Here is a 21,706-nt window from a genome sequence, read left to right on the forward strand (position 1 = left end):
TATCATGTGTAGTTTGTAGTATGTGTATAGGTGTTCGTGTACGTGCAGACTTATCTGTGACTGTGTGACTGTGTGCAGATCTCAGACATGATTTTATCTCCTTTCTGGGAAATCATAAAATGAGGGGTGACAAAATACTCGCCAAAAAAGGTCACATTTCAGAGACAAATATCTACAGCACCTTCCACCCTTTCTTTATGTTACTGTCCTCATTGAGAGGAAAAGGTCAAGTGTGTGTGTGTGTGTGTGTGTGTGTGTGTGTGTGTGTGTGTGTGGTGTGTGTGTGTGTGTGTGCCTCCTCAGGCAAAGTGGAGTCCATTTAAAGCTGTTTTGTGTGTGTGTGTGTGTGTGTGTATGCGTGGTCATCTCTGAACCCTAACACCGAAACACATAATTTACGGGCTAAGTGTTCACCGCATGAAAATTTTATGAAGAGAACATTTAGGCTAGGACAAGATTCAAGCAAAAATATACATTAACCTACAGGAAATTTAAACTGACATTTTCACCCTGGTTATAAAGTAGATGTTGGAGAAGTAGGGCTTGTTGTAGGGACACTTGACACATATATTACACAGGATTATCTACTCTTTCCTTCTTCTTCTCTCTCTCTCTCTCCCTCTCTCTCCCTCCCTCTCTCTTTCTCTTTTTCTGTCTCTGGATGGAGACATAGGGCTTGTTGTCGGGACACTTGACACAGAGACATATATTATACAGGATTATCTACTCTCTCCCTACTCTCTTCTCTCTCTCTCTCTCTCTCTCTGTCACTCTGTCTCTCTCCCTCCCTCTCTCTCTCTCCCTCCCTCTCTCTCTCTCTCTCTCTCTCTCCCTCCCTCTCTCTCTCTCTCTTTCTCTCTTGACACAGAGACATATATTACACAGACGTAATATATATAATGACACACGCAGGGGACTGGATAGGGAGAATTTACATTCAAGCTCCAAACCAGTAATGACATCTCATTGTGCATGACTGAAGAAAGTGTTCCAAATAGCCTGTGTTACACACGCACATACACACACCCACACCCACACACACACACACACACACACACACACACACACACACACACACTTAATAACAAACACATATAATGTCTGTGAGTTATGGAAGTCTAGTTATGGGAGTAAGGCACTATACTGCCAGAGGGACTAGCTGTAATGTGTGTGTTAGAATTGGATATATGCTTCTACTCTACCACATTATCCAGTGGTGATAAAATCAGTTAATAGCTATGGAACCTGCAACGCTGCATTGCATTACGTGTATACACAGACACACACACACACAGACATACACACACACACACACACAAACACACACACACACACACACACAAACACACAACACACAACACATAACACAATAATGGGTGAGACAGACAGCCATAAGGAGTGGGAGGAGAGACAAAGGGTGAGAGAGGTAGAGGAAGAGAGAGAGAGGACTAAAAGCTTTTAAATGACTTTTGTATCAGATCAATTCAGTTCTATATGTCCATAATGCAATGTGTTGACGCTGGTTCACACAAGGAAATACATTACCCATCTCAGGCATGTACACTGAAATGAAGCCTCTAGTTAGGACAGATAACCTATTCAATGGACACTGCAAGACTAACCAAAATATCTATACTGGATACAAATCCATTCATCATCACACAGTCTCCATCATGAGAAGAAAATTACAATTCACATAAAAAATCTAATTAAACTCTATTTAACAATAAATATATATGCAAGAAGAACCTTAAATGATATAGAAGTATTGTTATGAACCATTAGGGAATTAGATGAATATTCAAAGAGACATAATTGCACTAGAATAGAAATACCAATAAACATTTAACAGAAATTATAACACGTATAAATATGAAGCGCCAGAACTCAATAAATACAATAATATTTCAAACATACAGACCCATCTAGCGTAAATGAGAGGAGATGAGCTCAGTGGCCAGTACTAGAGCCTGTCGGGCGGTTGTCTGTCAGATGCTGAGGTAGGGAGGAACCGTCCTCTTCATCTCCTCGTCCTCTCTCTTCACTGGAGGCTCGCCGGCAGACACAGGGCAGTTATCCAGCTTCTCAGACATGCACTCTGAAAAGAGACACAATCAGGCAGCCAACTCCCTATGAAGGTCAGTGAGGGAGAGAGAGAGAGAGAGAGAGAGAGAAAGAGAGAGAGAGAGAGAGAGAGAGAGAGAATGAAGAAGACAGAGAGGGAGAGGCAAGGAGAAAGGGCGAGCGAGAGAGAAAGAAAGAGAGGAAAAGTGAGAGCGTGAGAGAGAGAGAGAGAGAGAGAGAGAGAGAGAGAAAAGAGGGGAGAAAGGGAGAAAGACCGCGACTGATTGACTAAGAGGAGGGAGGATCAGCATCAGGGAATGGAGGGGGAGGAAGAGACAGTAGGGGGGGGGGGGGGGGGGGTAGCACCCTAAGTGGTGCACTCTTTCCAGATCACTAATGACTTATGACCCACATGCATTCAACAAGCATTCCCTCAGGAATAGGGTAATGTCTTTGTGTTTATGACCTCCTTGTCATGTGCGTGTGCACATATGTGGATGTGTTTCCTATGGTGAGGTATACAAATTTGTGTAAGAGCTATGACATGTAAAACAATGCCTCTCTCTCTCTCTCTCTGTGTGTGTGTGTGTGTGTGTGTGTGTGTGTGTGTGTGTGTGTGTGTGTGTGTGTGTGTGTGTGTGTGTGTGTGTTTGACAACGATTTGATTTCATAGTATACCATGGGAAGATTTTCACTTTGCCATAGGTAGGTTGAAGCTGTTGCTTTGCTAGCAATGTGCGTGTTTTAATTTGTTGTAAACAAATGGTCATTCGTTTATCTTTATTGCTTGGTGGTCTTACCATTATCTGTGCAGACGTTATTGAAGACACTATGGAAAAATGTAGATATAATATTACAGGTAACAAATAGGAAGGTGTAATGGGTTTGATTGAAATGACAGAAAGAAAAAAGTCAATCTATGGTACGATGACGTCACCACAACATCGCTGACAATTTCCTGTTTCTATTCTCGATTTGGGACCCGTAGAGATGACCAGTAGAACTAGCACCATGCTATTCGATTTAATTCAATAGAAACTTATACTCATGAACATCGGTATTTAGGACTACTGCTAAGAACAAGCGGAAATGGCGACAAGTTCAGGTTGGTTTTAGAACCATGGCAAATCAGATTAACTTCAGGTGGAAGTCTAGCAGTTCGATAAATAAGTTAACGTTTGTTAGATTAAGTTAACGTTAGCCAGCTAAATTGGGGGTAGCTAAGCTTGCAGGCCATCACGTTTGCACGTTAGCTGATATACCATCATGGGAAAGAAGTGTTATTACTAACTAGCCGTGCAAGCTAGTTTAATAAGTTTGGTTGCTGCTAAATGCCCATTCTTATCTGACACTTAACAACTGGCAACCCGTCTTGCTTATATGAAACAATATCTGGCAACCCAGTTAGCTCTCTCCCAGCCATGTAAATTGTTGGTTCAAGTTAAATAAATTAAAAACGCTGTGTAATAACCCCTTGTACTTCATGTTCTGTTGTAACTAACTGTTAGCTCCGATTAGCATTTTGCATGACTAACGTGTAAACATTACTGTTGCATAAGTGTATGATGCACAGAAGTCGTTAATTTAAAGCAGCAATGACACTTTGCTATCGTTATCATTCCATAATCGTAACTGGCTTTCATCTCTGTCAAAATGATCTTTGGTGTGGGCTTATCACAGAGTAACGTTATTTCAAGACGATTATAGAAATGTTGTACGACAATGGGACAGTGTCATGAGTAGGTCAGGTTGCTAACGTGGATGTGGCTTTGAAGTTTTTTCAGAATCGAGAAGGTAATGCAGCGAGATGAGGTTATTTTGGCCACAATACTTTTTATTACTCCCGACTTCTCGGGAAGTCATACTTAGAAATGGTAGGCAGGTAAAGTACTCATTCATATTAACGATGGTGAAATGGCATTAAACTAACTAACGAATTATCTGATACAAGACGCAGACTAAATGTCGAGCGGTACACAATTCCACTAGACACAAAAGGTTGAACAACAACAGTCTATCTCCTGACGCATGCTGGGAAGGCCGGCTCGTCCCTTAACCCAGCACGTTACAGTATATATGTAACTGTCTGTGTTGTGTGTGAACAGGTGAGACCTCGGTTGAGATTCAGGAGGGTATTTTAGCAGCAGTAGCAGAAGAGGAGTCGCCAGAGGAGGAAGAAACCTATGATAATGACGACTACTGTAAGTTACATGCAAGTCCAACAATGTCTTGCTCCTGTAGACTGCAGATTGATTACATTTATCCTCCAGTGATTAAGGAGGGCGCCTTCTCTGTTCTCACCTCCCTCACAGACTGTGATAAATGTAAGTCCTCCTTCAAGACTCAGTGTGAAGTCCATGGGCCCCCGGTGTTTGCCCTGGACTCTAGCACTCCTATGGGGACCCTTCAAAGAGCTCTCCTCACGTTACCTGCTGGCCTGGTCGTTGGGAGGTCCCGGGTCAAGGAGGGCAGTCTGGGGATTTTCAACCAGGGACAGGTGGTGCCAGTTGGAATACATTTTGGACCGTACGATGGTGAAGTGACGTCAGAGGAAGAGGCGTTGAAAAGCGGCTACTCTTGGGTGGTGAGAAATATAGATGCTCTTCCATATTCCTCTTTGCTGACCTCATTTGTAGATTAGTGGGGTTTCAAAGTAAGATAATTGCCTTTTGGGGACATACTAACGACACAGTAATTAATTAGTACAGTAATGTTCCTGCAACATAATCTAATGCAATTTTTTGGGGAATTTTATCACTTAATACTTAACACTATTCTTCGGGAAATTGTGGACTATGTGTAATTCACAGACATCTAAGCCTATCACTTGCTAATTCAATTCTTTTTTGTGCTGGTCTGGTCTGGTCTGTGAAACTCCTTGTGCTGTCTTACTTAGATCTGCAAGGGGAGAAACCGGTATGAGTTCATAGATGCAACAAGAGACACTCACTCAAACTGGATGAGGTAACTCTCTTTAACTCTCTATCTTTCTCTCTGTCTCACCCTCTCTTTACATTCAAACTCAATTCAAATTCAAGCTTCATTGGCGTGACCACTTATTATCAAGTGTTGCCAAATCAATATATATTTAGAAGAGAACATGCACAGTAAACAAACAAACAGAAATATATGTGTCTCAGTCCTCTCTCTCACTCTGCTTTGCTCTCTCTTTCACTTCATCATCCTCTCTGTTTCTCTACACCTCCTCTGTGTTGTCCTTTCCTCCCTTCCTTTTTTACATCACTAGCTTTCCCTTTCTAACGCCACCCTTCGTTCCACCGCAGGTTTGTGATGTGTTCCCGTAGCAACCGCGAGCAGAACCTGGTTGCGTTCCAGCAGGGCGGGCGGCTGCTGTTCCGTTGCTGTTCTCCTATCCGGCTGGGGCAGGAGCTGCTCGTGTGGTACTCGGAGGAGTACGCCAGACACCTGGGCCTGACCTGGGACCAGCTGTGGGACAACAAACTCTCCTCCAGTGGTTCAAACACAGGTGCAGTTCAATAGGCCAACCACACATCCTATGGTACAGTTCAATAGGCCAACCACACATCCTATGGTACAGTTCAATAGGCCAACCACACATCCAGTGGTTCAAACACAGGCACAGTTCAGTTGACCAAACGCTTTTACTTAGACCTCAAAAGTATGCCCATTTCATAGGCATATATATAGATATATACGAGTGCAATTCAGCACAGCAGAGGCTTCGGCCTGCCCTGGTAGCAGTCATACATTAAAAGGCACCAATACATATACACTTCATGGCACATAATCAGTACCTAAACTATGCACTGGAACACATATACTGGTCAGTCCTATGCACTTGAACACATACAGTATACTGGTCAGTCCTATGCACTTGAACACATATACTGGTCAGTCCTGTGCACTTGAACACATATACTGGTCAGTCCTTTGGTTAAGGGCCTGGGCTGACCTGATTACAGGTCAGTTTTGGAACGACAAACGTATGCCCACAGACTAAAGTACAGGTGGAGTAAACGTGTGCCCACCGACTAAAGTACAGGTGGAGTAGAATATGACAGAGGTAAGCACCAGGGATTAACTGGCAACAGAAAGATTAAATTTCTTAGAGAAATTTCACATATTTTGTATGACCTGCTGCTGTAGAGCAGCTGAAGAAATATTCATTCGAGGCATTGTAAGCATCTGGTAAGGTCAGCGCTTTCCTCTTTTGCCAGTGGCAATGAGAGCATATATCAGACGAATGCATTGTGGCTTGGTTTGGGTGTTGGTTGGGTCAGACTTTAATGGATCATTTTCCGGTTTTCCTCTTTTGCCTTGTCAGATATTGGTTCACCTCAGCTGCTGGCGTGCCCCTACTGTCGGTTCTCCTTCCCTGCCAAACCCTACCTGCACAGTCACGTCAGGCGCTCGCATCCAGAACAGCACCATCACTTTCTGGAGACCCCTTCCTCCGAGTCCGAGTCCGAGGCGCTGGACCCACCCGTGGTCCTGGACACCTTTCTACTCGGCTCAGATGGACCGCCTTCGGCCCAGATGGAGCCAGTCACAGACACCGGCAAACAGGGAAGTGAATCCCACCAATCAAACGGCATGAGGTGCTCCACGTGCAGGAACGGGATCAGCGACACTGATTGGCCAAAAGACACATCATCATCGGTGTCACCCACCAATGAAAAAGGCCACATTTGTGCTCTCTGCGGGAGAACCTTTGCGCGGGCGTACCACCTGAAGCGCCACGAGGAGGCTGTCCACTCTCCAGACAAACTCTACCTGTGCAGACCGAGCCACAAGCCACAGAAGAACCTGAGAAAGAACCTGAGGAAGCCCTCGAACCCGCGGAGGCACAGGCCGAGCCCGCAGACGGAGGTGGAGGAGGAAGAGGAGGAGGAGGAGGCGGAGACAGCAAGGGGGGCTCCTCTGGAGGTCTACCCCTGCCCACAATGCTCTACTGCCTTTGTGACTGAGCAGAGTCTGCAGGAACACGTCGAGCTGAATCACCCACAGGGTGAAAGGTCAGATGCGTTTTCAACCATTGTAGAACTCTCTGAGTTGGACTTCTGCGACCCATCAGACCCGCCATACGAACCTCCCGCTCGGAAGCACAACCTCAGGAAGGCGAGCCTCATGGTCCCGTCCCAGAGAAGAGGAAGGGGGCGGCCGCGCACCAGAATTGCTCTACTGACTCGACCCAAACGGAAACGAACTCCGAAGGCCCAGCGAGAGGGCGTCGACCCTCAGTCTCAAGCCCAGACGCACATCTGCTGCCAGTGGCGAGAAACGTTGGCGGACGGCGCCACGGCGACATCCCACAGCTGCTGCGCCCAGAATGGCACGCAGCTGACGTGCGCGGAGTGCCAACGTGTGTTCGCCGACCGGGCGGCGCTGCGGTCGCACGAGTGTGTGCTGCAGGAGGGCGAGGGCCTCTACAGCTGCCCCCAGTGCAGCCTGCCCTTCAGCCAGCCGTCCAACCTGCGGCGGCACCAGCGCACCGTCCACGCCCTTGTCAAGCCCTACTGCTGCGGCCAGTGCGGCAAGTTCTACACGCAGGCCAGCGGCCTCAAGCGCCACCAGGAGGGGCGCCAGCACAAGCGGAGGCGGCTCGCCAGCGCCTCTGTCGTCGTCGCCACGGCGACCACCGCCGCGGCCACGCCCATCTACTCCTGCGCCTACTGCCAGTTCTCCTTCACCGCCCAGCGCTACCTGCACAAGCACGTCAAGCGGCACCACCCGACTAAGTTCATCCAGGCGTTAGACGGCGAGCCGCAGAGGGAGGAGGAGCAGGATGAGGAGGAGGAAGAGGGAGGCGGCGGTGCCCGGGAGGGGTTGGCGCGGGTGGCGACGCAGGCGCGGGTGCCCCAGAGCTGCCCGCAGTGCGAGAAAACCTTCATCAGCATCAAAGGCTTCAAGTCGCACCGCTGCTTTCGCCGCGGCGAGAAGACCTACCCGTGCCTCGTCTGCGACAAGGGCTTCACCAGCTTCTACAGCCTGCGTCAGCACCAGCGCATCCACACGGGCGAGAAGCCGCACGTCTGCCCGCACTGCTCCAAGAGCTTCGCGGTGGTAGGGCCAGCTGAACGTGCACCTGCGCACGCACACGGGCGAGCGGCCCTACCTGTGCTCGCAGTGCGGCGAGGGCTTCCGGCAGTCGGGCGACCTGAAGCGGCACGAGCAGAAGCACCTGGGCGTGCGGCCGCACCCGTGCCCGCAGTGCCCCAAGAGCTTCAGCCGCCCGCAGAGCCTCAGGGCGCACCTGCAGATCCACAGCGGAGAGCGCCTCTACCGCTGCGCCCAGTGCAACAAGTCCTTTACCCGCGGGTACCACCTCACGCGACACCACCACAAGATGCACTCCTTACAGGAACAGCAAGATGGCAGCAAGAAGAAATCAGGCCATGAACCATAATCTGATGTCATTTCTCGGTTATCAGCTGTCTGAAGAAAAAAAAAGAAACAAATCTCAATGATTATGATGATGGCGTTGGTGGTGAAGATTATAATTATTAACTAATAATCTGTTGATTGTGAAACTGTGATTGTTAAGGCAGCTATCATCCCACCAGATTGCACCACAAGATGCAGTCCTTGTGAATGAGGTCGTTCAGAATGGGACACATTGACACTGGAAGTGATTAGACTTTCACCTAACTGGGATTCTGTGGACCCCAAGCTCGATCAGGGCCGGGTACACTTCTGAGAGATCCGCCATCTTACCGATGATTATACCGTCAATAACAAGATTGTTGACATGTTCAAATGATTGGATCATACTAGTTATGGTACTGCACAGTTATGCAGTTATTGCATGAGTGGAGCGAGGAATGGTAGAGGTGTCTGTAGCCAGGATGTTAGCATTACACGTATGGAATCTAAAATGATCTTCATTTTTGATGGGAATGTACTTGCACTAATGTACAGTATTTTGAAAGAGTTGGAAGAGTTGACTTGAGTTCCTTGCGTACAGGCCAGGTGGAATGAGGAAGACCACAGCTGTGACAATCAGTGGAGGCCAAAGACTTTGATCCTCCATCTTGGCCATCCTACCATGTGCACACAAGCACTCATAAACGTCATTACTGAACTAGACATCGCTAACGAGATTTCACCTCTGTGTAACAGATAACAGGGGTGACAGTAACAGATAACAGTATGTCTGTATGTATGTATGTATATTACATATACGTTTTCTCATGCTTACTGAAAGCTGCTTTGCGTGCACAGTCTTACTGTGTCCTGCTTCAGCCACTTGTATGTATCCAGACACAAATAAAGACGGGACTTTGGCATCTTGTTGTAAGAAGCCCAGAGACGTTCGAATAAACTTTCAGTTTATTTGGTTTGAATGAGTTTTAATTACAGTGATGTTAATTAAAATGATCGTCACACTTTTCTTTTTATTTGGAATCACATGAACCCCAGAAAAATGCAGAAATACTGATTTGTGTGGAGATTACCTTGACCAGCAAAGCATGGCTGTGTTTGTCCAATGTGTCCAAGGCATGGCTGTGTTTGTCCAACGTGTTCAAGGCATGGCTGTGTTTGTCCAATGTGTTCAAAACGCAACAAACACTGCTCAACAAGTTCCAGTCTCCCAGGATAAACCAGACAGTACAAAACATGTTTAAATACAGAATACACCAGCAAATAACCTGCACTAGATTTGTATTCTGCCCTCATCATGTGTTAACATGTCACAGTCATAGCCAGGAACATGTCTGGAGATTGCAGATGTCATTGGGGTCATCAGTTTACAGCTTTAGTTATATTCATAGATACAGATATGAACAGGCACAAGTAATTACTATATATGGTCACAGTCACTTCCCAATCTACACACCTATAATTGTTTGGTCCTGGGCTGGCCCATACCATAAAGCTAAGATACGTTAATGATACCGTCACCACCTCAGATGTCTGTGTTTTGGAGCAGGGGAGATGTAATCTAACGCCTTTGTGAATTGACACTCCAGTCCACTATGTGGCAGTAATGGCCCGCTATGCGGAAGCAGCGAAAGACAACGAAGAAGATGGGTGACCAATCAGCGTTAAGACTTTGCTGATGAATAAACAATATGGTGGTTGTACAGCCGAAGTGTTGAAGACATCAATGAATAATCTGTCGTATTAAACCAAATCATAACTATTAAAGGTAATGCAGTTTTATTGCTATTGCTTATATTCAAAATTCCGCGGGCTGATAACTCTTGAACAGCCTGCTTATGACGGCTTTACGTAGCTATTTTAAATGGTTATCACACAATAAATGAGAGTACGCTATCGTAACGTTAGTCGACGAAGCTCCTAATGTCTCGGGTATTATCTGTTTAAAAACGTTAAAGCTGTCAATTCGTTTACCAGAACATATTGCAACCTTCAACGTAATGAAACTGTTGTCATTTACTACCTTCTCACTTAAGTTTGATGGCCATTCTTATGTAGCGTTAGTGTACGTTAACTGTGCGAGTATGTATTTAAGACGGGAATTACAGGGTCATTGATGTATTGTTACCTCTGGTTTTCGTCATGAGTAACTGATACTTCACGAGCAGAATGTCAACGGTTCCACAACGTCCTCTTCACCAGACAAGAGTGACTATTCTAACGTATTAACATGTTAGTGCATTCAGCCTGATCAGAAAGCCATGGCTAGCCGTATCTGAATCTTATCCTTTGTAACTTGTGTGTGTCTCTTTCCATGTTCTTTTCAGTCTGAAGGTGGTCCGCTAGTCCCGAATGAAGGTGGTGAATCTAAAACAGGCCATTCTGCAGGCCTGGAAGGAGAGGTGGAGTGATTACCAGTGGGCCATCAACATCAAGAGAAACTGCCCTAAAGGAGTAACATGGGACTACCTCAATCTCGCAGGTCAGTGCAGGAACACGCTCCTTTTTTTACGTATGTAAAAAGAGGAGGTTTTAAAGTTCTCCATTTGCAGTTCACAAACCTGCTTCAACACACTGCATTCATGGCTAAACTTTTGTTTTAAACTTGTTTTGTCCATGTTTGAATGCTTGTATACTTTACATAGTAGTAGAATATTGCCTATAGTGTTCTATACATCTAAAACCTAGGAGTGATTTATTTTAATTTTTATTATTTAACTTTACTTTTAAAAACAAAACACAAAGAGTGTGATCCAGACGTGCGTTGTCAACATAGGAACATCTCTAAGATAAGAACAATTATTATTATTATTATTGTTGCTGTTAATATTGTTGTGGTTGTTGTTGTAATTGTTTCTGTAGAGGCGCTCATGGAGCAGGCTCTGATTGGACCCTCTCCGAACCCTCTGATCCTGTCATACCTGAAGTACGCCATCAGTTCTCAGGTAAGCTCCCATCTACTGGTGCTGCAGCTACACTAATGTGTGTGTGTGTGGGTGGGTGTGTGTGTGGGTGGGTGTGAGTGTGTGTGTGTGTGTGTGTGTCTGTCTATCTCACAGTTTTTTTTTGTCCCCTCAGATGGTGTCTTACTCCAGTGTGCTTACAGCCATGAGTAAGGTAGTGTTCCCACTTCTCACTGATCAACTAATACATTTGAGGAACACGTATCGCAAAAATGGCCAAACTCCACATGAACCCATGCTTCATGTTTGTTGTTGTAATGTATATATGTACGAACTGGGGAGTATTCTATTTCAAGAACGTGCTTTACCTTGATACCTAGTTTACCGTAACCTGGGTAAAATAACTTAGAGTTAGCGGTAAACCTTCTAATAGAAGAGTTCTATGTTTTGCTGGGAGAATGAAGCCATGAAGTCTATTAGGAAGTTTACCTCTTAGTCTGAGTTAATGTACCCAGGTTTTTCACTAAACCACACGACTGGAATACCCCCCCTGGCTGCCTCTGACAGAGTAACTGGTTGCTAATCCTTGCAGCCATTTGCTTGAATTACTCTATGACTACCAGAATCCCAAATAAATTAAATCTGTGTGTTGTGCTGACTGATAACGTTCACTGCACTTTTCTTCAGTTTGATGACTTCTCACGGGAGCTGTGTGTGAAAGCCCTGCTGGAGATCATGGACATGTTCTCCCATCGCCTCAGGTACAGACCACATCACGCGAAGAGCTTCCTGCACCCGCCTGGACTCTTTCACTTGGATCTTTTCCATGTCTCTTATATGAAGTTCTCTCCTTTTTGTCCATGTATGTGTTAGCCTGGATGAACGTGTGTGTGTGTGTGTGTGTGTGTGTGTGTGTGTGTGTGTGTGTGTGTGTGTGTGTGTGTGTGTGTTTGTATGAGTTATCATATTGGCATTGTGTGTGTGTGTGTGTGTGTGTGTGTGTGTGTTTGCACGGATTTGCATATTTGAATTGCGTGTGTTTGCACGCGGGTGTGTGTGTGTGGGTGTTTGCATTGATGCACATATGTGAATCGTGTGTGTGTGTGTGTGTGTGTGTGTCTCCAGCTGCTACGGGAAGGCTGAGGAGTGTATCGGGCTGTGTCGCTCGCTGCTGGGTGCAATCATGTGTGTGTGTGTGTGTGTCTCCAGCTGCTACGGGAAGGCTGAGGAGTGTATCGGGCTGTGTCGCTCGCTGCTGGGTGCAGTGGTGTGGCTGCTGCAGGGCTGTGCCTGGTACTGCGAGCGCCTCTGGGAACAGCAGGGGGCGCCAGCGGGCCAGGGAGTCCCAGCCACAGCTTCTGCTGCCGGGGGAGAGGCCAGCCTCAAGGCCTGCCAGGACCGGCTCGAGAACCTCATCAAGAGCACCAAGAACCGGGCACTCATCCACATCGCCAGAGTAGAGGAACAGGGTAGGGGTGTGTGTGCGTCTGCGTGGGAGTGTGTGTGTGTGTGTTAGGGTAGGGGGGTGTGTGTGCGTGTGTGTTTGCATGTATGCACATATGTATGTATATGTATGAGGAAGAGAGAGTAAGAACAATAAGACTCAGACGGCAGGAGGGTAGGGCTTTATGTGTTACTGAAGGTAATGTGTGTGTGTGTGTGTGTGTGTGTGTGTAAGGGCCAGAGGATTTAAGGATATCAGGCACATTAGATGGTTTTAGGAGTTTCAGGTGTGTGTGTGTGTGTGTGTGTACAATAACTGCTAACTGAACATGTGTTGGGTAACCGATTCATGTTTCCTCTGATGGTGTTTGTCTTTAGCATCGTGGGCCAATGTGGAGCAGGCTTTGATCAAGCTAACAGAAAACCTCAGCAGCCTAAACAACCAGACTCTCAGAGCCAAACTGGAGGAGAGTGTGTCTCTAGTCAAGAGGTGAGGGCTGTGTGCAGGTGCAAGGTGTGTGTGTGTGTGTGTGTGTGTGTGTGTGTGTGTGTGTGTGTGTGCATGTGTGTGGGACCGAGGATGTCAGTGTGTGTATGATCCACATATATGTAGGTGAAACCGGGGTTTGTACATTAAGTTAATTAAATCAGTCTCATAAAATTTAATAATCATTAAATTTAGTATTTAATATTTTATAATTAAATTACTAAACAATGGAAAGCTCTAGTTGTATCACTATGCTACAATACTAAAGTACTACAATATCACTACACAGTCTATAACACTTTATGAAACAACTAGAAAAGTGAAGGCATTTGAAGTACTTGATTGGCGGAAAATGGCTTTCAGTGTAATATTGGAACAATAACAGGCAAGACAATTGTTTAAGTATAATATAAACAATTTATTAAAAGTAATAAACGGTGATTTACAGTAATATAAAATCAGGTATAATCACAATACACTGGAGTAACAAAATCGAGCAAGGCACAAAGTGGAGTTGTGAAACGAGGTACTCTGTTTCAGCAAGGCAGAGGAGGGTGCGTTAGCTTCCTCGTCTCTGTCTGTGTGTGTGTGTGTGTGTGTGAGCGGGTGCGTGTGTGGGTATGCGCAGTTGCGAGTAAACGCAGTCGCGCGCTCAATGGAGAGATGGGGGAAGTGAGAGGAAGGCTATGCGCAAGCGCACAGGTGAGGGACGCTCTGTGCGCGAAGTCAAGAGTGTCTCCGGCTCCAACTAGAGTTAGGATAGTCACCGGATGCGGCTGCGGGTCCGAGACAGGAAACTTTAGTTTGCTTAGGCGCAACTTTAGTTGGGGGGAGGTGCACGAGTATGGAATGCCTAGAACAAAGGATTTTGCCTTAAGGACAAAATCCTAGCTGGGCCTTAATTCAAATACTAAGATCTTCGACAACACTGAGATTGCAATGTGTGCGTGTATATGTTCGTGTGGTGATGCAAAAGGGAGTTAGAGAGAGAGAGAGAAGAGATAGAGAGATAGTGCATGCACAAACCTATCTAATTAACTAGCAAAAGAACTAAGCAAGATTATCAACGGTCAAAGACCGGGTAGATTGTGAAATTACAGTTTGCATTTAGATCTTAAACGAAATCAAATAACAAACTTATCACACAGATTAAAACATACATGTAAAACTAAATTCTGCCCAGATATCAGCCTTACTTCGATCGCTCTTGCGTGGCGACCAAGATGTTTTCTGCGGGTTTCCTTGGAGCAGCGTGGAACGCAGGCGCCTGGAAATGCCGGGTTTCTTCCTTCTTTAAAGCAGTTCGTCAACTGGACTCTGGTGCGGCCTGGTGGAGGTCGCGGTGAGTCTTGAAGGGGATGAAGAATTCTTTTCGTCGACTTGAATAACAGGGAGGAGGGATCCGGTCGCCTTCTCCTATTCAATTAAACTGCGGGGCTGCAGTGTATTATATCGATATACTCAGGTTTTAACTAGCGATTTCAAATAGATTAGAACTTTGATCAGAAGTCCTATGAGCTATGAGTCGTCGCGTCGTCCTTTGTCCTGATGAGGGGTCATCTGCAGGGAGGGTATCTCTATGTGATGAATGGACTTCACTAGAGCGAAAACCAAACGAGAGAGGACGAGTTTCAGGTTTACCGCGGTCTTAAAGGGCAAAACGCGTCACCCGGTTTTATGACCTTGTTGCGGCCAATACAGAGTCAATGAAAGGTAGATAAGGAATGAAAGGTGATAAGGGACCTCTGGGTAATGTAGTCTATGGTTAGACCACCTACATATACATACACCTTTGTGTGCATTTGCGTGTTGTTTGTATAGACGTGTGTGAGAGAGAGAGAGAGAGAGCATAAGCAAAGTTTGTTTGTTATCCAGGCATCCCGGCCAGATCAGATCCCGTTTGAAAGTCACTTGCTAGTTCTGTTACCTTTAACACATTTCTCTCCTCACTTTCTCCTCTTTTTCTCCTCTTGTCATCCATCCCTCCCTCCCTCCCTCCATCCTCAGTATCCCTCAGATGTTGTCGGTGCAGTCTGATCCACCTCTCCACACCTCCTTCCCCTCCGTCCACGCCTTCATCATGCTGGAGGGCACCATGAACCTGACGGGGGACACACAGCCGCTGGTGGAGCAGCTCATGATGATCAAGAGGATGCAGGTGAGACTACATAGACTGGACTACAACTCCCAGCATGCATAGCGCGTCAGTGCTCAAGCAGAATGTCTTCAGCTGATGTTATCCCTTACAGTGTTGTTGCCCAAACGAGAACCACCACCAGTAGTGTAATACAGATGAATCCAGTAATATCTATATATTATATGTTTAAAGATGGACGTGTAAAGTGTGTGTGTGTGTGTGTGTGTGTGTGTGTGTGTGTGTGTGTGTGTGTGTGTGTGTGTGTGTGTGTGTGTGTGTGTGTGTGTGTGTGTGTGTGTGTGTGTGTGTGTGTGTGTGTGTGTGTGTGTGTGTGTGTGTGTGTGTGTTTCTCTCTGCTTGTAGCGTATCCCTGCCCCGTTGTTTGTACTGGAGATCTGGAAGGCTTGCTTCACCGGGCTCATCGAGTCTCCAGAGGGCACAGAGGAGCTCAAGTGGACCGCCTTCACCTTCCTCAAGGTCAGTGACTGACAGCAGGCCTGTCCAATCAGTGATGCAACCTTTTGCCTTGTCTGACCTCTTTTTATGCATTTATTTTTAATCAATAAATGAAATAATGAAAATGTAATCTAAAAGGTACAACCTGAAATAGTTAATATTATTATATATTGCTAACAGTACTATACATATGATTGTGTTTTGTATTTGTTTTTGTGTCTTTGTTTGCATGTGTGTTCATAAATGTGTTGTTTATTTGCTTCTGTTTAATTTCTGTGTTGCTCTGATGGCGCAGATCCCTCAAGTCCTGTTGAGACTGAAGAAATATCCCCAGGGTGACAAAGTACAGGTACAGTATGACACCTCCACACATACACATACACACACACACACTCACTGTGTGTTATGTGCTCTGTTATAGTTGTTGTGTGTGTGTGTGTGTGTGTGTGTGTGTGTGTGTGTGTGTGTACCCGTCTGCAGCAGGACTTCATGGACGATGTGAACACTGCCTTTGAGTACCTGCTGAAGCTCACACCACTGCTGGACAAGGCTGACCAGAGATGCAAGTGAGTAAGAGCAGAGATCAGATCAGAGCTAAGGGCTAGCAGCAGAGATCAGATCAGAGTGAAGGGCTAGCAGCAGAGATCAGATCAGATCAGAGTGAAGGGCTAGCAGCAGAGATTAGATCAGAGTGAGGGGCTAGCAGCAGAGATCAGATCAGAGTGAGGGGCTAGCAGCAGAGATCAGATCAGAGTGAAGGGCTAGCAGCAGAGATCAGATCAGAGTGAGGGGCTAGCAGCAGAGATCAGATCAGAGTGAAGGGCTAGCAGCAGAGATCAGAGTGAAGGGCTAGCAGCAGAGATCAGATCAGAGCTAAGGGCTAGCAGCAGAGATCAGATCAGATCAGAGTGAGGGGCTAGCAGCAGAGATCAGATCAGAGTGAGGGGCTAGCAGCAGAGATCAGATCAGAGTGAGGGGCTAGCAGCAGAGATCAGATCAGAGTGAAGGGCTAGCAGCAGAGATCAGATCAGAGTGAAGGGCTAGCAGCAGAGATCAGATCAGAGTGAAGGGCTAGCAGCAGAGATCAGAGTGCTCTGACCGCCTGCTATTCTGTCAGTCAAGGGCATTATGCATGTTTTTAATGTTATTTTTTTAATATGTGTAATGTATGTCAGTCCCTCCAGGATTTAGCGTTCTTGCGTTTTCACAAATTCACGCAAATTCAAGAAATTTCCTTCAACAAAAGCCACAGTCATAGAATTTCTGCATTATTAGCGATTGATTTTATCAAACTGAAAATCACGACAATTTCTAAGTTTGTGTCCCTCTCTCTCTCTCTTTCTGTGTCTATCTCTCTGTCTGTGTCTCTCTCTCTGTGTCTATCTCTCCCTCTCTCTCTGTCTATCTCTCTCTCTCTCTTTCTCTCTCTGTCTATCTCTCTCTGTCTCTCTCTATCTGTGTGTATGTCTCTCTTTCTCTCTCTCTCTCTCTCTCTCTCTCTCTCTGTGTCTGTCTCAGCTGTGACTGCCTGGGTCTGCTGCTGCAGGAGTGTAATAAGCTGGGCCTTCTCTCGGAGTCCAACACTGCCAACCTCACTGCCAAACGGTATGGCCTTTCTGTCCCTTACAATGTGACATCATCAGCGTGCGACAGCAGCTGCTGCTACAGCCGGAGTCCCAGCCCGACACTAATCGCTTTCATCCCGTTCTCTTCTTCTCCATCTTTTCTCTCCTTCTATCTGTCTGTTCTTTGTCTGTCCTGCTTCTCTTTGGCACAAACTCCCCTTGATTTCAATATCATCCTTTCTGTCTCTCTCTCTCTCTCTCTCTTTCTCTGTCTCTTTCTTTCCATCTCTCTTTCTGTGTCACCCCCCTCTCTCTCTCTTCTCTCACCCCTCTCACCTCTATCTCTCCTCCTTCCTCTGTCTCTCTCCCTGTCTGTCTCTTTCTCTCTCTGTCTCTCTCTCTCTCCTCCTTCCTCTCTCTCTCTCTCTCTCTCTCTCTCTCTCTCTCTCTCTCTCTCCCCTCTTGTGCCTCCTCTTTCTTCAGGGCTGAGGACAGGGAGTTCGCCCCACGTCTCAAAACAGCAGAGAACGCAAACATCCAGCCCAACCCAGGACTAATACTGAGGGCAGAACCTACAGTCACCAACATCCTCAAGGTAGACACACACACACACACACACACACACACACACACACACATACTCACGCATACACACATATATATACATACATATTCCAGGGGGTTGTGTAAGTTCTTAAAGTGGAAGCCCCAGTTTCCAGGAAAGTGATAGAGTTCTTGTGAAACTCATTCTTGTATCTGAACCCATTACTCTGCACCTGTGTGTGTCTGTGTGTCTGTGTGTGCAGACAGTGGATGCAGACCATTCCAAGTCACCGGAGGGGCTTCTGGGAGTTTTGGGTCACATGCTGTCGGGGAAGAGTCTTGACCTCCTCCTTGCTGCAGCTGCAGCCACTGGCAAACTCAAGTCCTTCGCCCGCAAGTTCATCAAGTGAGTCCACCTCACACACACACACACACACACACACACACACACACACACACACACACACACACAGTAGGGCAGCTCCATGCTAGTCCATCAAGTGAGTCTACACTAACACATACAGACAACACATACAGACAACACACACACACACACACACACACACACACACACACACACACACACACACACACACACACACAGAGTAGGGCAGCTCCATGCTAGTCCATCAAGTGAGTCTACACTAACACATACAGACAACACACAGGCACACACAAACACACAGGCACAGGCACACACACACACACACACACACACACACACACACTCTCACAGTAGGGCAGCTCTAGTGTAGCCCATCAGGTGAGTCCACACTAACACAATCAGACACATCACACATACAATACAGGAATATTTAATTTTCATCAGTGGTGTCTATCTGTCTCTCTCTCTCTCTCTCTCTCTCTCTCAATCATTCTCTCTCTCTCACACACACTCTCTCCCACTCTTTGTGTCCAAGGTTGAACGAGTTCCCCAAGCACATGAGCGGAGAAGGATGTGAGTACTTCACTGATAATGACAGAGTGTGTGTGTGTGTGTGTGTGTGTGTGTGTGTGTGTGTGTGTGTGTGTGTGTGTGTGTGTGTGTGTGTGTGTGTGTGTGTGTGTGTGTGTGTGTGTGTGTGTGTGTGTGTGTGTGTGTTCAAGCACATGAGCGGAGAAGGATGTGAGTACTCCACTGATAATGATATTCATCCACTCTGGTCACGTATTTGATTTTGCATCGTGTGTGTGTGTGTGTGTGTGTGTGTGTGTGTGTGTGTTTGCATCGTGTGTGTGTGTTACAGCTAAATCAGCATCTGTGCGAGCGCTGCTGTTTGACATCTCCTTCCTCATGCTTTGCCATGTGGTGCAGACATACGGCTCAGAGGTTAGTGGCTTCACTCACTCACTCACTCACTCACTCACTCACTCACTATCACTGTCTCTCTCTCTCTTTCTCACTCACTCACTCACTCGCTCTGTCTTCCTCTCTCTCTCTCTCTCTATCTCACACACACACATACATAAGCGCACACGACATGTAAAACATATGTAACACATAAAACATTTTCAGAAAAAGTGATTGGACACATTATGTAGATTACAAAACTTTTCTGACTCTAATATTCAACTCTCTCTTCTTATCTCTTTCTCTTCTTCTCTCTTACCCCCCCACACTTTCTCTCTCTCTCCTTGTCCCCCCCCCCCTCCCCCAGCTGATCCTGTCTGAGCCCAGTCCGTCGGGCGAGGTGCCCTTCTTTGAGACGTGGCTGCAGACCTGCATGCCCGAGGAGGGGAAGACCCTGAACCCCGACCACCCCTGCTTCCGGCCCGAGTCCGGCAAGGTGGAGAGCCTGGTGGCGCTGCTCAACTCCGCCTCCGAGATGAAGCTCGTGTGAGTAGAACAGGAGAACTCCACCTCCGCTCGTGTCAGTAGAACAGGGGGAACTCCACCTCCGCTCGTGTGAGTAGAACAGGGAGAACTCCACCTCCGCTCGTGTGAGTAGAACAGGGTGAACTCCACCTCCGAGATGAAGCTCGTGTGAGTAGAACAGGGTGAACTCCACCTCCGCTCGTGTGAGTAGAACAGGGAGAACTCCACCTCCAAGATGAAGCTCGTGTGAGTAGAACAGGGGTGAACTCCACCTCCGGGATGAAGCTCGTGTGAGTAGAACAGGGTGAACTCCACCTCCGCTCGTGTGAGTAGAACAGGGGAGAACTCCACCTCCAAGATGAAGCTCGTGTGAGTAGAACAGGGGTGAACTCCACCTCCGGGATGAAGCTCGTGTGAGTAGAAGAGGGAGAACTCCACCTCCGCTCGTGTGAGTAGAACAGGGAGCGGACAGGAGGGGTAAAGGGGGATCTGTTGATTTAGGACGGTAGAGTTGGGTGGTGGTCCTCAGCTCCAGCTTGTGTGAGCATGCAGAACACACAGGGGTGAAGGGTGAGGGCCTGGTTTGCACACACACACACACACACACACACACACCCTTCTGTGTTCAGTGTTCGTGCCAAAATCCACTACAATTTGAAACTATACACACGCACACGCATGCACAATGTCAGCCTTAGATTTAGCTGCTGTTGTATTTGTGGTCATTTACACAAGTTGCCTCCTGTCGTCCTATCACAGGGCCAGGTGCAGTCACACAGTCACACACACCTGCTTAGCAATAGCTTACAGAATGGAAGGAGAATTCCACAAAATGATAGAACTCGTGTTCATGTTTACATCCTTAATTGTGTGTGTGTGTGTGTGTGTGTGTGTGTGTGTGTGTGTGTGTGTGTGTGTGTGTGTGTGTGTGTGTGTGTGTGTGTGTGTGTGTGTGTGTGTGTGTGTGTGTGTGTGTGTGTGTGTGTGTGTGTGTGTGTGCCAGTCAGATGAAGTGGCATGAGATCTGCTTGAACACACCTGGAGCCATCCTGGAGGTTCTGAATGCCTGGGAGAACGGAGTGCTCTCTGTAGAGAATGTGCAGGTCAGACACACTCACGCTCTCACACACACACACACACTTTGTTTCCTCCGTACCTGTGCTTTGTGGTCAGTTTCTGTCTCTCACTCTGTGCATGTATACTCTAGTCTGATTGTCTCTCACTCTGTGCATGTATACTCGAGTCTGATTGTCTCTCACTCTGTGCATGTATACTCTAGTCTGATTGTCTCTCACTCTGTGCATGTATACTCTAGTCTGATTGTCTCTCACTCTGTGCATGTATACTCTAGTCTGATTGTCTCTCACTCTGTGCATGTATACTCGAGTCTGATTGTCTCTCACTCTGTGCATGTATACTCTAGTCTGATTGTCTCTCACTCTGTGCATGTATACTCTAGTCTGATGGTTGTTCATACATTGTTACACTGGTTTGGTACATGTGTTTCCATGTTCAGTGGTGTCTGTCTCTTTCTATCTCCATCTTTCTCTCTATCCTTTTTCTCCTCTAACCCCACCCCCTCTCTCTCTCTCTCTCTCTCTCTCTCTCTCTCTCTCTCTCTCTCTCTCTCTCTCTCCACCCTCTCTCTCTCCCTCTCCCTCTCTCTCCCTCTCTCTCACCCTCTCAAGCCCCCTCTCTCTCTCTCTCCCTCTCTCTCTCTCCTCTCTCCCTCTCTCCCCCACTCTCTCTCTCTCACCCTCTCTCTCTCTCACCTTCTCTCCCCCTCTCTCTCTCACCCCTCTCCTCACCCCCTCTCTGTCTCTCCCCCTTTCTCTCTCTCCCCCCCCCCTCTCTCTCTCTCTCTCTCTCTATCTCTCTCTCTCTCCTGTCTGCCTGAGCAGAAGATCACAGATAACATTAAAGGGAAGG

At 46.8% G+C, this 21,706-nt stretch overlaps 2 protein-coding genes across 2 annotated transcripts in view; both read left to right on the top strand.

Annotated features, from left to right (window-relative positions):
* The first annotated feature begins 2,954 nt into the window (after positions 1 to 2,954).
* On the top strand, positions 2,955 to 9,383 carry LOC105909076 (histone-lysine N-methyltransferase PRDM9-like). Its single transcript, XM_031567868.2, is given in 7 exon segments — positions 2,955 to 3,169; positions 4,170 to 4,265; positions 4,377 to 4,648; positions 4,961 to 5,028; positions 5,349 to 5,551; positions 6,371 to 8,112; positions 8,114 to 9,383. Coding segments are annotated over 7 exon segments (2,736 nt in total). The 5' UTR covers positions 2,955 to 3,153; the 3' UTR covers positions 8,453 to 9,383.
* A 723-nt stretch (positions 9,384 to 10,106) lies between these two features.
* Positions 10,107 to 21,706, top strand: part of med24 (mediator complex subunit 24) — a 17,742-nt gene continuing 6,142 nt past the window's right edge. The window contains exons 1-19 of the mRNA XM_031584476.2: positions 10,107 to 10,195; positions 10,755 to 10,909; positions 11,290 to 11,372; positions 11,506 to 11,544; positions 12,018 to 12,091; positions 12,456 to 12,799; positions 13,152 to 13,263; positions 15,268 to 15,418; positions 15,761 to 15,874; positions 16,149 to 16,202; positions 16,334 to 16,419; positions 17,372 to 17,458; positions 17,914 to 18,013; positions 18,225 to 18,367; positions 18,882 to 18,919; positions 19,209 to 19,291; positions 19,620 to 19,798; positions 20,781 to 20,880; positions 21,679 to 21,705. Coding sequence (XP_031440336.1) covers positions 10,780 to 10,909; positions 11,290 to 11,372; positions 11,506 to 11,544; positions 12,018 to 12,091; positions 12,456 to 12,799; positions 13,152 to 13,263; positions 15,268 to 15,418; positions 15,761 to 15,874; positions 16,149 to 16,202; positions 16,334 to 16,419; positions 17,372 to 17,458; positions 17,914 to 18,013; positions 18,225 to 18,367; positions 18,882 to 18,919; positions 19,209 to 19,291; positions 19,620 to 19,798; positions 20,781 to 20,880; positions 21,679 to 21,705 — 1,944 coding nt within the window. The 5' untranslated portion in view covers positions 10,107 to 10,195; positions 10,755 to 10,779. The remainder of the gene's footprint in view (positions 10,196 to 10,754; positions 10,910 to 11,289; positions 11,373 to 11,505; positions 11,545 to 12,017; positions 12,092 to 12,455; positions 12,800 to 13,151; positions 13,264 to 15,267; positions 15,419 to 15,760; positions 15,875 to 16,148; positions 16,203 to 16,333; positions 16,420 to 17,371; positions 17,459 to 17,913; positions 18,014 to 18,224; positions 18,368 to 18,881; positions 18,920 to 19,208; positions 19,292 to 19,619; positions 19,799 to 20,780; positions 20,881 to 21,678; position 21,706) is intronic.

This window comes from Clupea harengus, chromosome 1 (genome assembly GCF_900700415.2).
Source record: "Clupea harengus chromosome 1, Ch_v2.0.2, whole genome shotgun sequence".
Taxonomy (NCBI): Eukaryota; Metazoa; Chordata; class Actinopteri; order Clupeiformes; family Clupeidae; genus Clupea; species Clupea harengus.